The sequence below is a fragment of the Camelina sativa genome, chromosome 5 (genome assembly GCF_030686135.1).
Source record: "Camelina sativa cultivar CO46 ecotype springtype chromosome 5, ASM3068613v1".
Lineage (NCBI taxonomy): Eukaryota > Viridiplantae > Streptophyta > Magnoliopsida > Brassicales > Brassicaceae > Camelina > Camelina sativa.
The window spans coordinates 25,905,898-25,919,239 of NC_141884.1; the positions used below are offsets into that span (position 1 = coordinate 25,905,898).

At 36.9% G+C, this 13,342-nt stretch overlaps 1 protein-coding gene and 1 pseudogene across 1 annotated transcript; both read left to right on the forward strand.

The window, feature by feature from the left end:
* The first annotated feature begins 293 nt into the window (after positions 1-293).
* Positions 294-2,674, forward strand: LOC147944369 (uncharacterized; annotated as a pseudogene).
* Positions 2,257-2,791, forward strand: LOC104789458 (uncharacterized). The gene is made up of 2 exons (XM_087512561.1): positions 2,257-2,620; positions 2,739-2,791. Exons 1-2 carry the CDS (start codon positions 2,257-2,259, stop codon positions 2,789-2,791), a joined length of 417 nt encoding a protein of 138 aa, XP_087368687.1.
* Positions 2,792-13,342: the final 10,551 nt, after the last annotated feature.

The following is a 13,342-nucleotide window of genomic DNA, read 5'->3' on the forward strand; positions in this document are numbered from 1 at the left end:
CTTATGGCTCTATATAGATGAATTGGCAGATTCAGTAGTTTTATTGTTATGTGATTTTGGTTTTGTTGGCTTGATTGTAGAATGTTGGAGATATACTCTGTTTTTGGTGAGTGGAAACTTAATGACAAGCTTCATTGGAGATTTTTCATCGATACAAACAAAGGTGGATCACTTTGTAAAGTTGGTGAGAATATCACATACAAGGATTTAGTTAAGACTGTTTTGAAGATTTCAGACTTGATGGTCTAGTTAAAGAGATTTCACCCAGCTATGAACTTCCAAGGATGAAATTAATGGTAGAAGATTCTCCTCCTATATTCATTCGCAATGACCGCCAAGTGTGCACTTTCATCAGAAAGATACAAGAAAATCCTGAAATAGGACATTTGTGTGTATCGGTAAGTACATGACTCTTACTTTTGTTTTTACTGTAACTTTCTTATACTTAATTCTTCATATTTTTATAACTTAATTCTTGTTATAGGAATTTGATCAATCATTTGGTAGTGACATCTTAGTTTCTAAGCCACATGTTGATACATGCTTAACCGCTGAAAAAGCAAAGACCAATAATTCATTTGCTTTGCCTGCTGCTCGAGATCCTATTCTGATCTCTGCAGGAAGTTCACATACGACTGCACATGAAACACACAAGGTTAGATTCCTTAATATAAGTTTTTAGACAAGATTCATATATTTTTAGGAAACCCTTCCTAAATCACATAAATGATGAATATCAAGAATTTTAAGGATGAACTCTTTAGGAACGGTTCAAGAATAAAGCTATAGTTACTTGCAAATGTTATTTTTCATTTACTAATCTATTTATTTTTCTAGGAACTTGATCTTTCTATTGGAAGTGATGTTTCTACGACACATAATGATACCGAGATCTCAACAGCTGAAAAAGGAATAGGATCTTATTTAGAGAATTTGGTTCCTACTCCAGATCTCCTTCCTATATCTATTGTAAGTTCACATTTGACTCGAGGGGCTGATGATATATATGTGGACAGATATTTCAAGAACAAAGAAGAGTTGATGTTCAAGATGAGAAACTGGGCAATTGAATGGAAGTTTGAGTTCAAAGTTCGATGGTCAAACAAAACGAGAGTTATTCTGCGATGTGTTGATGATAAATGCAGTTGGAAATTGCGTGCGACTAGGCTACAATCATCTGAATTCTTTGTGGTGAGGAAGTATTGTCATGAACACAATTGTGACACAACCCACAGGAATGCCAACCATAGACAAGCAACTGCAAAGTTGCTTGGGAGTTTTTACTGCAACAGCTCTGGAGAAAAGAAAGTTGGTCTGAAACCAAAACAGATTATGGAGTTGGCCAGAAAAGATCATGGAGTATATATACCATACAAAAAAGCCTGGACAGCAAAAGAGGAAGGTCAGAATTTGGTTAGAGGCACTGCTGAGGATAGTTATTTAAATCTAGCGAAATGGTTGTACATGGCAAGGGAAAAAAATCCAGGAACTGTTGCTTATCTTGAGTTGGATCCTTTGAAGAATTTCAAATACGTATTCATCTCATTTGGCCAGACGATTAGAGGTTTTTCTTTAATGAGAAGAGTGATTGCTGTTGATGGTACATTCCTAAAAGGAAAGTATAAGGGAACTTTGCTAGCAGCTACTGCACAAGATGGAGATTATCACTTATACTAGATAGCATTTGCCATTGTTGATTCAGAAAATGATATTGCATGGAATTAGTTCTTTAGGTGTTTGCTCACTATCATCCCTGATGCCCTAGATTTGGTATTTGTTTCTGACCGTGCTTCATCCATTGAAAAAGTAATCTCAGAATTGTATCCAGCATCCCATCAAGGCATTTGCAAATTTCATCTCAAAAACAACATCAAAGTAAAGTTTAAGAGTAAAAGCTTCTTGCCTCTTGTCGAATCAGCAGCTAATGCTTTTACGTTTCATGAGTTTGAAGGTGTTTTTAGGGATATACAGAATTCTAATCCAAAACTGGCCAAGTATTTAGAAGAAGCTGATTTCAGGAAGTGTGCTCGTTTTTATGCACCATATAACCGCTACAATATTATGACAACCAACATTGCTGAGTCATTGAATTCTATGTTAAAGGATCATCGGGAGCTGCCATTGATTTCACTTCTTGAGAAAATCAGGATAACCCTTACATCATGGTTTCATGAGTGACGGGAAAAAGCTGCCAAACACAACAAGCGTGCTACACCAAATGTTACAGATGAGATAATATTAAGGTTCAGTAAGGCAATGAAACTAGATGTTTTTCAAGTGGATCAACATGAGTTTGAGGTCAAAGATGATAGGAATAAGTTTGTTGTTCACCTAAATTGTACATGCCATTTCTTTGACATTGAAAGGATACCTTGCATTCACGCCATTGTTGCTGCAAAGCGTACAAACATGGATGAATACAAACTGGTTGATCATTTCTATTTGACAGATATTTGGGCTAAAACATATGCTGAGAGCATTCATCCAAGTGGAGATGTGAAGAATTGGGTATTTCCAGATTCTGTAGCTGAATACTTCTGTGCTCCACCACAAACTAGGATAAAGAGTGGGAGACCGCCAAAGAAGAGAAAGAGATCAGTTGGAGAGTTTGGTATACCAGGTTCTAAATGTCAAAGTCATAAGTGCAACAGATGTGGTAATGAAGGACATAATAAAAGTACTTGCAGATTTCCAATATGATAATTTTTATGCATTTAATTTTTAACAATTGTTACTAGATTTATCCAGGAACACTCTACAGTCTACAGATGTAAACTTCATAGCATACTGATATTCGTAAGACAGTTCCATGAAGGGTATCCTGAATTTCAAGGAGTCCTTCCTGAATATTATAATTTTTAAACAAATGTGTTTCTCAATCTCTATTGTGTGTGTGGTGAGTGTTTCTTTCTGGGGTGTGTGTGTTTTTTACCTTAACCATTCCTTAATACCATTCAGTCTTTACCTAATCCATTCTTAAATATTTCATGATATATATTAAAGGTTATAATTAATTCTCGAATAACAGGCATTGGCCTACTGGTTACTCTCCCACTTGTAATTAGTCGATGTTGCGTGTTTGAACCTTCTGGATGGCACACAGGAATGCCATCCTCATTTTTTATAATCTCTTCCTATATGCCATAATTGATATGTCACCATATATACTAAAGTTTATAACATATTCCCGAATAACAGCCTTTGGCCTACTGGTTACTCTCCCACTTGTAAATTCGCGAAGTCACGGGTTCGAACCTCCGGATGTACATTTGAGGAATGCCATCCTGATTTTGTAAAAACCATTCCTGAATATCTCACCATATATTTTAAAGTCTTACAACAATAATCAAATAATAGGCTTTAGCCTACTGGTTACTCTCCTACTTGTAAATTCCCGATGTCGAGGGTTCGGACCCCCTGGATGCGCATTTGAGGAATGCCATCCTTATTTTTTGTAATCTCTTCCTAAATGCCATCATAAATGTTTGACCATATATATTAAAGGTTATTATTAATTCCGGTATAACAGGCTTTGGTCTACTGGTTACTCTCCTACTTGTAAATTCCCGATGTCGAGGGTTCGGACCCCCTGGATGCGCATTTGAGGAATGCCATCCTTATTTTTTGTAATCTCTTCCTAAATGCCATCATAAATGTTTGACCATATATATTAAAGGTTATTATTAATTCCGGTATAACAGGCTTTGGCCTACTGGTTACTCTCCTACTTGTAAATTCCCGATGTCGAGGGTTCGAACCCCCTGGATGCGCATTTGAGGAATGCCATCCTTTTTTTTGTAATCCCTTCCTAAATGACATCCTAAATGTTTAACCATATATATTAAAGGTTATTACTAATTCACGAATAACAGGCTTTGGCCTACTGATTCCTCTCCTACTTGTAAATTCTCGATGTTGAGGGTTTGAACTCCCTGGATGCGCATTTAAGGAATGCCATCCTTTTTTTTTCTTTTTTTTTTGAGGAATGTCATCCTAAATGTTTGACCATATATATTAAAGGTTATTACTAATTCCCGAATAACAGACTTTGGCCTACTGGTTACTCTCCTACTTGTAAATTCTTGATGTTGAGGGTTTGAACCCTCTGGATGCGCATTTGAGGAATGCCATCCTTTTTTTTCTTTTTTTGAGGAATGTCATCCTGATTTTCTCTAAATCCTTCCTAAATAACTTTCATTCTTTCCCTAATCTGTACAAATACCATCCAAAATAAGAAAAGTTTAACAAAACACACCATTTACTAATTATCTTTAACATTCAAATCAAAATACCAAAACACACAACATATGTTTCCAATAAATCCATTGTAAGTTTATAAATCCAAAGAAAAGTCTAAAATCTGAAAACAAAAATCAACCTTTAAACATCTCAAAATCTTCATAAGTATGATATCATGATAGATATCAAAGCATAACTTGGCTCTTATATCTTCTGAAATCTCTTCTTGAAGTTTACTCATCATCTCTTCTACGCCCATTGAGTGACATTCCACCATTTTAAGAATGAATAATCCAAAGTTTGCATCAGTCTTAATGCGACAAAAGAACCTTTTAGGGCACAAGACTGTAAATGGAGACAGATCAACTGTTCCTCTGTTTCTTTCAGTGCCTAAGAGATAAGGTATCATCTTTGCAATACACACAAATAGTTATCAGAAATATATCATAAGCATAAGATTCACATCATAATCAAATAAGTTCTTACCTGCAATTGGCTTAACATGAGTTTTCATCAAGTTACCTTTACTCTCATGAGTTCGACAATCAAAAAGAGTAATCTTCCTGGACTTGAAGCTTATTTCTATACCAATGACTGTTTGTATTTAGAGTTATAGGCAATACCATAAACTCCATCGAGATCCTGCCACTTCTTAGTAGGAAGACAAACCGAAGGCAACTTCCCACTCACAATATAAGTGACTTCTTTTGGAAACACATATTGTGATTTAAAGTTATCCTTCTTGAAATTGAAGTATGCAGCTTTCAAAATTGAAAAGAAGTATGGCCTCACAAAGGTTGACTTGGGAAGTCTCTTGTTGTGAAAATAAACAGGATCCTGGTTTATTCTCAACCAAAGTAATCCCAGAGCTGCATCAATATGCTACATTTAAAAGAAGAAAAAGACTTTTAGTGTATTAGTTGATATAGACACGATTATATTTGATAATCTGACATTCATAGCATTCATGACATTCAGGATAGCATTCCGAAATTACCGTTTCTTGCAAATTCATCTTTGGTCTTCCCAGAAAATTTAACCAATGTGAGGTGAATGGTTTTGTATTTGTTATCACTCTGAAATTATCAAAATGACGATAATTAGATGCAAGAAAATTGACGAGAATTGACGAGAATTGTTAAAACATCACACTAACCCTGGTCTGATATTTGAGCTCTTCCAAGAATTTAATTCTTCAATGTCATTGAAAGTTGGAGAGAGGAAAGGGTTGAACATTGGATGAATAGCAGATGTGGCAGGGTTTCTTGGTGCTTTATATGGAGTAACGGTTGAAAATGATGGAGTTGTGAGCCGATTGCTTCTCCTTGGAACATGCTTCACACCATCACCATCAACCCTTTGCTTTTTTGTTGGAATAACAATTTTATCTTCCTTATCCAGCTTTCTCTTTTTTTCCTGAAATCAAGATGTAACAAAGAAACAAACTTATTTTTTCAAAAATCAGCAATTATTTATACATAAAAAAACAAAAACTGAATTAAATTAACATACCTCAGGTGAACTAAAACACTTAAGATCGAATGATGGATTCTGTTGCTCTTCTTCTTTTTGATCAACTCTATCATTTGGGCTTACTCCTTCAGGTACATGATGACTTTGTTCGTCATCTTCTTCTTTATCAAGTCCATCATTTAGATTCTCACCTTCATCCACATGATGACTTTGATTGTCATCTTCCTGAGGAAGGTTCTCTTCATCACCACCTTCATGAGGAAGGTTCTCTTCATCACCCTACAAGCAAAAAATGTTTTAGAAACTTTATTAGCTTAAGAAGACTTTCCTAAAAAATTAAATAACAGGAAAAAGTTGTATAATAAAACTTACATCAACAGCTGAATCGAGCTTCTGGGTCATCTGAGCTTCTGAATCGAGCTTCTGGGTCATCTGAGCTTTTGAATCGAGCTTCCGGGTCATCTGAGCTTTTGAATCAAGCTTCTGGGTCATCTGAGCTTTTGAATCGAGCTTCTGGTTCATCTAAGTTTCTGACTCGAGCTTTTCGGTTTGGGTGACCTCCTCCGTTTGGTTTTCGCTTGGAGTAAAGAACTGGAGATGAATTATTTCACTTGTCAATATAATGTGTTAGAATATTTTTAAAAAGTTCTAAGAATCATTACATTTACCTCAGCAGTTAAAACTTCTGGATTTGGTTCACCTTCCTTCTCTTTCTGATTTAGTTCACCTTCATTTTCTCTATGGAAAAACAGTATTTGTTCTTTTCCAAAAAATTCATCTTTCTTTGATTTGTCCATGAAACACCGATTCCTGTATCAAGAATTGCTCGCACTCTTCCTTTGCTCCATTTGTTCTCACACCTAACTTCAACTTCTTGCAGCAATTGTACACACTCAATCAATGATTGCTGAAAAAAACATTAGAAGCTTTTAGTACATTGATTAAGAATACTTTCCCGATCATTCAAAATACAAGTACCAAACTAAGTCTTACCTCCTTAGGAATCTGAGTCTCAGAAGTCAGAGCCACATGCACTGTTTTTTGTTCAGTGGTAGACCTGTTAGGTGGTCGGATCCCATCACCACACTGCAAATATAATTCATTTTTTAGGAAGCTTTAGTGCATATTAAATATACTTTCCCTAACATTCAAAATACAAATAAGAAACAAATTCTTACCTCCGTAGGAATCTGAGTCTCAGATGTATATTGTTCAGTGGGACAATTGTTAGTCGGACGGATCCCATCACCACTCTGCAAATACAAATCGTTTTTAGTAAGCATTAGTACATAATTAAGACTACTTTCCCTAAAATTTAATTTACAAGTAAGAAACAAATTCTTACTTCCGTAGGAATCTGAGAGTCAGATGTATATTGTTCAGTGAGAGAATGTTACTCGGATGGATCCCATCACCACTTTGCAAATACAAATCGTTTTTAGGAAGCATTAGTACATAATTAAGACTACTTTCCCTAAATTTAATTTACAAGTAAGAAACAAATTCTTACCTCCGTAGGAATCTGAGAGTCAGAAACTTGAGTCACATTATATGTATTTTGTTCAGCGCATGGAGAACTGGGGAATGTAGGGTTTGTAATTGGAGAATTGGCAAATGGAGACATTCCACTATCTTGGTGTTGCTCCTATAACACAAAACGAAAACGGTTACCAGTTGATAAAGAGGAAGCTGGAAGTTAATAAAAAAAATGTTTTACCTGATCTTCTGTATTGGTAGGTTTATATCTTCCCAGACTCTCCTCTATTTTCGATAACCGACAATTGATATCTCTGAACCCATCCGTAACCATGTTGTAATGTTTATCTAGCTTCTCCATTAGTGACTCTGCAGAAGAGGATGGCTTTAGTGTCTCCTTGTTACATAACTGGTAAGAATTGATAGCAATATCTTCCATCACTGCACCAACATCCAATGCTTTTTTTCTCCAGTCTTCAAGTGTCAATTTGTATCCCTTGTTAAGTACATCTGTTAACATACTCAAATCTTGATCAGGAGTGTCTTCCAAGAAGAGTGTATCTTCTGTATCATCGGGTATCGATGGTAGTATGTGAATAACCTTGAGCTGCACAAAATAAATATTTGAAAACGATATTAGTCCTTCTTACGATCGTGATTATATTTGAAAACGATTCAATATTTGAAAACAATTCAGTCCTAAATTAAAGAGAATAACTTACATGGTCTGATGCTTCAATGTTCTCCACTTGAGCAATCGATGGATTAACTGTATGTGTGTATTTCACAGAGATATGCTGATGGTAGCTCAATTACACTCAATGTGCTGAAAGATGACTTTAACATAGGAACAGACTCTAGAATCCACAAGTGCAGTGCCAACAGATATCCATGTAAGTCATATTTATGCTTCATCAGATTTGATGGGACATTCTTCTTTACTGACTTAATCAGAAGATTATAAGCATCTTTCCCCCACGGATAATTAGCCAAGACATCCAGATGCTGAGCTCTCTTAAGGTTTTTTGCAGGAAGCTTGTTACCTTTGTACCTCTAAAAGAAGATGCATTCGATAAGGATCAGCATCGCAAGCGAGAATCTTTCATCTGCTGCCTCTGGATTAGTTTCTTGTAGAATATCCAAAACATCTTCATATGTGTGAGCATCTTCAGTGTTAGCCCAGTCATAATGATTCTGCCGTTGATCTTCACCACCTCCCCATTCAGTGCATTTCAATCAAGTGACCATATGGAATTCTCTTATTGGGAATCTCATTGGTTGTCCTCCAAAATGCATCCATAGTTCATTTTCCTTTGATACCTTTAAACTCCTGCTCAGAAAACAGTGCACCATCTTCCCAGACATCATCAGTCCTCTGTTGATAACCTTCAAAATAGGTCCCAGGAACGAATTCTTGATCCTCTCATACTCCGCAACTGAGAGGATGCTTTTTACTTTTGTGACGGCATCGTAGTTTGGAAACTGGTTTATCTTCACTTAAGATCTTGGTTCCTCTCCAATGTTGAAACAAAATTCGGGAAGTTTGATATCTATAGGGAAAGAATCACCCATATCCTGCAACATATAAAAGAAAGAGAAGAAACGCATATCATGTCAGAAAGTGTTCCTAAATTATATTGATGCTTTCATGAATTTTAAAAAAAACTAGCATCTCAACGGAAGTCATTTCCTCAAACTCAACAAATGCATAGCAAACACCTAAAAAATGGTCTATCATTTTCGAACCGAGAATAACACAATAAAAATCATAAAAGCAATGAAACCTAAAAACTGAAATAATCTACAACCCACAACAATTTCAAGATATTGTTTCATGAAATCCACAAAAACTCAAAAACAACAAGAATTGAATTGAAACCCACAAGAATCTTACTTAATTTTCCATCGAATTGATTTAGGGTTTAAGAAAATCAAAATTAGACACAAATTAAGTCAAGAAATATAATCAGACTTGAAATTCGATTTCTTTCATCACTAACCCTATCAATTTACACGAAATCAAACACATAATCACATATAAAATCACACAATTTCTACAATAGAAGGAGAATAGTAGAAATTTACTTAATTTTAGGAAGAACCCACGAGAATTTTCTTAATTTTGCATCCAATTAATATAGGTTTTTTAAAAATTCAAAATTAGACACAAACATAGCCAAAAAGAACCGCAAATCGAAATATGTTGAGAGAATGGTAGTTACCTTTTAATTTTCTAACCACGACGAGAAGACAAGATGAAGCGTTTTGGGTTTTTGTTGCGAAGAGGAAACTGAGAAGATGGTGTATACGGCGACGCGATTCAAACGATTGAGAGCACGAAATGGCGGAAAAACAACAGCGACGACATACAGCGACGATATAGGTCGGTAAAGCGGCGAGCTTCCGGTAATAACCGTATCAGAGTTTTGAAAGAGAATGAGGCGACGGAAGGATATGAAGAAGAAGTCGATTTCGAGAATGATATCTTGGGCTTTAAATTTTATTTGAGAAAAATAAAACTGGACTCTAGTTTTTGTTAGCCCGAAACTCTTTCTCTTCATTTTAACTTTGTGCTAATTTTGTCATTTTTAAGAGTCAATGCTAACTTTAGAACAAAAACCTGAATTTGTGCCATTTTTGTCAATTGCCCATTTTTAATCATCTCTGTGTGATTTATTTTACATTATTTGGAATTATCATATAAATACATGAAATTAATAAAAATGTAAAAAAAAAAAAATCTACATAAGTGTAATTCAAATTTTTGAAAGCAAAGATATATTGCTCAATTATGTCTCACATCAGTTAAAAGTTTTGGACAAAGATTGAGAGTCTATTATAAAGAAAACCTCTGAAATGATTACATATCCAAATGAGTAAGAAATTTGACTTATCAAATAATCAAATTTTTAAATTTTATTTGGTATAATCAAGTTCTTTCGATGAACTAATAATTTTACCAAATATGAGGAATATTTTAAATTTTCAATATTTATACTTTTATAAGGTTTCAAATATTTTGAATGTTTTAAATAGTGATAATATATAAATTCTATACAAAGTTTAAAATGTATTAATAGTTATGATTTACAAGATTATAAAATATCAATAATATTAAAACACTATAAATGTGTAGAACAAAGATAATAAAGAGAATATTTGTGTGTATTATTTCGAGGGCATTACATTCGTTTATATACATGACACAATAACCTTGGCAAACCCTATACAAAACTTGTCGGCCAAGCTAATAACAGAAGACAATAACGAGGCCCATAGATGGCCTAATACTCCCCCTCAAGTTGGAGGTCGGAGTGCCCAACTTGGACATTAGAAGACTAAACTGTTGAAAACCGAGAGCTTTGGTGAGGATATCGGCCAGCTGATCCTTGGAACGTACATGAGCTGTCGAATGACCCCGTCTTGAATGGCATCACGAACAAAATGATAATCCCGTTCGATGTGCTTTGTGCGTTCGTGAAAAATAGGATTGGCAGCAATGTGTAACGCGGCTTTATTGTCACAAAACAACCGCATTAGAGCTGGTTGAGGAAAACCAAGATCTTTAAGCAACCCGCGCAGCCAAATAACCTCCTTCAATGCATCAGCCATAGAACGGTATTCAGCTTCCGCCGAAGACCGTGAAACTGCCTTCTGCTTCTGAGTTTTCCAAGAGATGGGGCAACCACCAAGGGACATAAAATATGCACTAAGCGACCGACGAGTTAAAGGACATGTGCCCCAGTCCGCATCACAATATGCCGTGAGAGTCAGCTCCGTATCAGACGGCAGTAAAATACCATGACCAACCGATCCTTTGAGATAACGAACAACCTGTAACGCAGCATCCCAATGTGCTTCATGTGGAGCTTTCATAAACTGGGACAAAATGTGTATAGGATAGGTGAGCTCCGGACGTGTGACTTTTAAGTAAATGAGACGACCAACCAGCCGGCGGTAACAAGCAGGTTCAAGAAAGACGGGACTTGTGTCGATAGCGAGCTGGTGATTTTGAACCATAGGGATCTTCGATGGGTTGGAGCCTTGAAGCCCATACTCAGAAACAATATCCGGAATATACTTCCTTTGAGAGAGAAAAATTCCCTCCGTACTGCGAGCAACCTCAATACCAAGGAAATACTTAAGATTCCCTAGATCCTTCATATGAAAACAACTGCTTAAATATGCTTTGAACTCGGTCAGAGACGGAAGATGATTGCTGCATATAATGAGATCATCGACATAGACAAGAACACGTAACTCAACTGCTCCTCTTGTTAACGTAAACAAAGAATAATCCAAATAGGATTCTTCAAAACCAAACTCCACCAAAGCGTTCGCTACTTCCGCAAACCAGCACCTTGGAGCTTGCTTAAGACCATACAAAGACTTATGTAAACGACAGACTTTATTTGGATACTTGTGACGAAAACCCATAGGTAGCTGCATATAAACTTCTTCCTCGAGATCCCCATGAAGGAAAGCATTGTGAACATCCAATTGATGTACTTCCCATCCTTTAGAGGAGATAATCTGGAGTAAACCACAAACTGTGGACATTTTAGCAACAGGGGCAAATGTTTCCGCAAAATCGCGTCCCTCAACTTGTCTATTTCCAAGAACTACCAACCGAGCTTTATACCGCTCAATAGACCCGTCCGCATGAAACTTGAGCTTATACACCCATTTATTTCCAAGAGCTTTCCTTCCCGGAGGTAAATCAACAATGCTCATTGTCTTGTTGACTTCCAAATCATCAACCTCACAAGACATCACCTTGTTCCATTTTTCATCTTGGACAGCCTCGTGAAAAGATTTAGGTTAAACACCCGTTGTTACGGCTGTGAGGAAAACACGATGTGGAGGAGAGAATAAATCATCAGCGATATAATGAGTGAGGGGATACTTTGTGGTACCTGGACCCGTAGACGAGGACTTGAAGACGATCGGAGCGAGGTGAGCGTGATGAGTATTGTCTGCAACACAAGCAGCGTATGTGACATAACCAGTGAGTCGCGTGGAGGGAAACTTCTCTCATTTGCCCCGTCCTAAAACTGCATCCTCATCAAGAGGAGAGACAACAATAGCGACGCCATCACCAGTTGGACGAGCAACTAGTTCATCGGTGAGAACCGGAACAACGATTTCGTCGGACGGTGAACTTTTGACGGTAGAGTCAGCACTTAGCAAATTCGTATCAGTAGGAGGCAAGTCAGGACTAGTATCAGCGGAAGCAACCACAGGTGGGTTTTGTGTCACTGGATCGGAGAGATCAAAAAACATCTCACCACTCCCCCTTTCAACAGAGCCAGGTTGTAAGACCCATTCGTTATCAACAGGAGACGGACTTTCCAGTATGGACGGTGACTTGCCATGAAAAGGAAATACATTTTGTGAAACACCACATCACGAGAAACAGAAAATTCATTGGTCTCCAAATCATAGACCCGCCAGCCTTTCTTGCCGAAGGGGTAACCAACAAATATACAATGACGACTACGAGGACCAAACTTATCCTTATCACGAGCTCGCAAATGCGTATAACAGGAAGAACCAAATACCCGCATTTGTTGATAATCTGGCTGAACACCGGTCAAGACTTCATAAGGTTGCCGACCCTTATGAATCTTCCAAGGAGTTGGATTGATCACATAGGCAGCAGCCAGAACTGCTTCTCCCCAAAATGAAACCGGCAGACCCACTTGAAACAACAGAGAGCGAGCTACATTGAGAATGTGTCAGTGTTTACGTTCCACCCGACCATTCTGTTGAGGTGTGTTAACACAAGAGGTTTGATGTAGAATACCTTTACTCGCAAAAAACTTTGACAAACAAGTAAACTCTGTACCGTTATCACTACGGACTGTCTTGACTTTCTTATCATATTGACGTTCCGAATAGGCACAAAATTTTTTAACCACTCGTCGAACCTCAGACTTCTCAAGGAGTAAGTGTGTCCATACAGAGCGTGAAAATCATCAACAATCGTGAGAAAATAAACTGCTCCACAAGAAGATGCAACACGATATGGTCCCCAAACATCTATATGAATTAATTCAAAACATTCCGTTGTTTTATTAATACTCTCATAAAAAACATCACGAGTTTGCTTAGCCCGATAACAAACGTCACAAGTATGAGAACTAGAAGAAAC

What these genes read in the sequence shown, in the direction of transcription:
- LOC104789458 (XM_087512561.1), top strand. Translation starts at nt 2,257, where the DNA reads ATGAAACTAGATGTTTTTCAAGTGGATCAACATGAGTTTGAGGTCAAA. An exon ending in TGGAGAGTTTGGTATACCAG is followed by an intron (nt 2,621 to 2,738) that starts GTTCTAAATGTC and finishes AATTGTTACTAG; the next exon opens with ATTTATCCAGGAACACTCTA.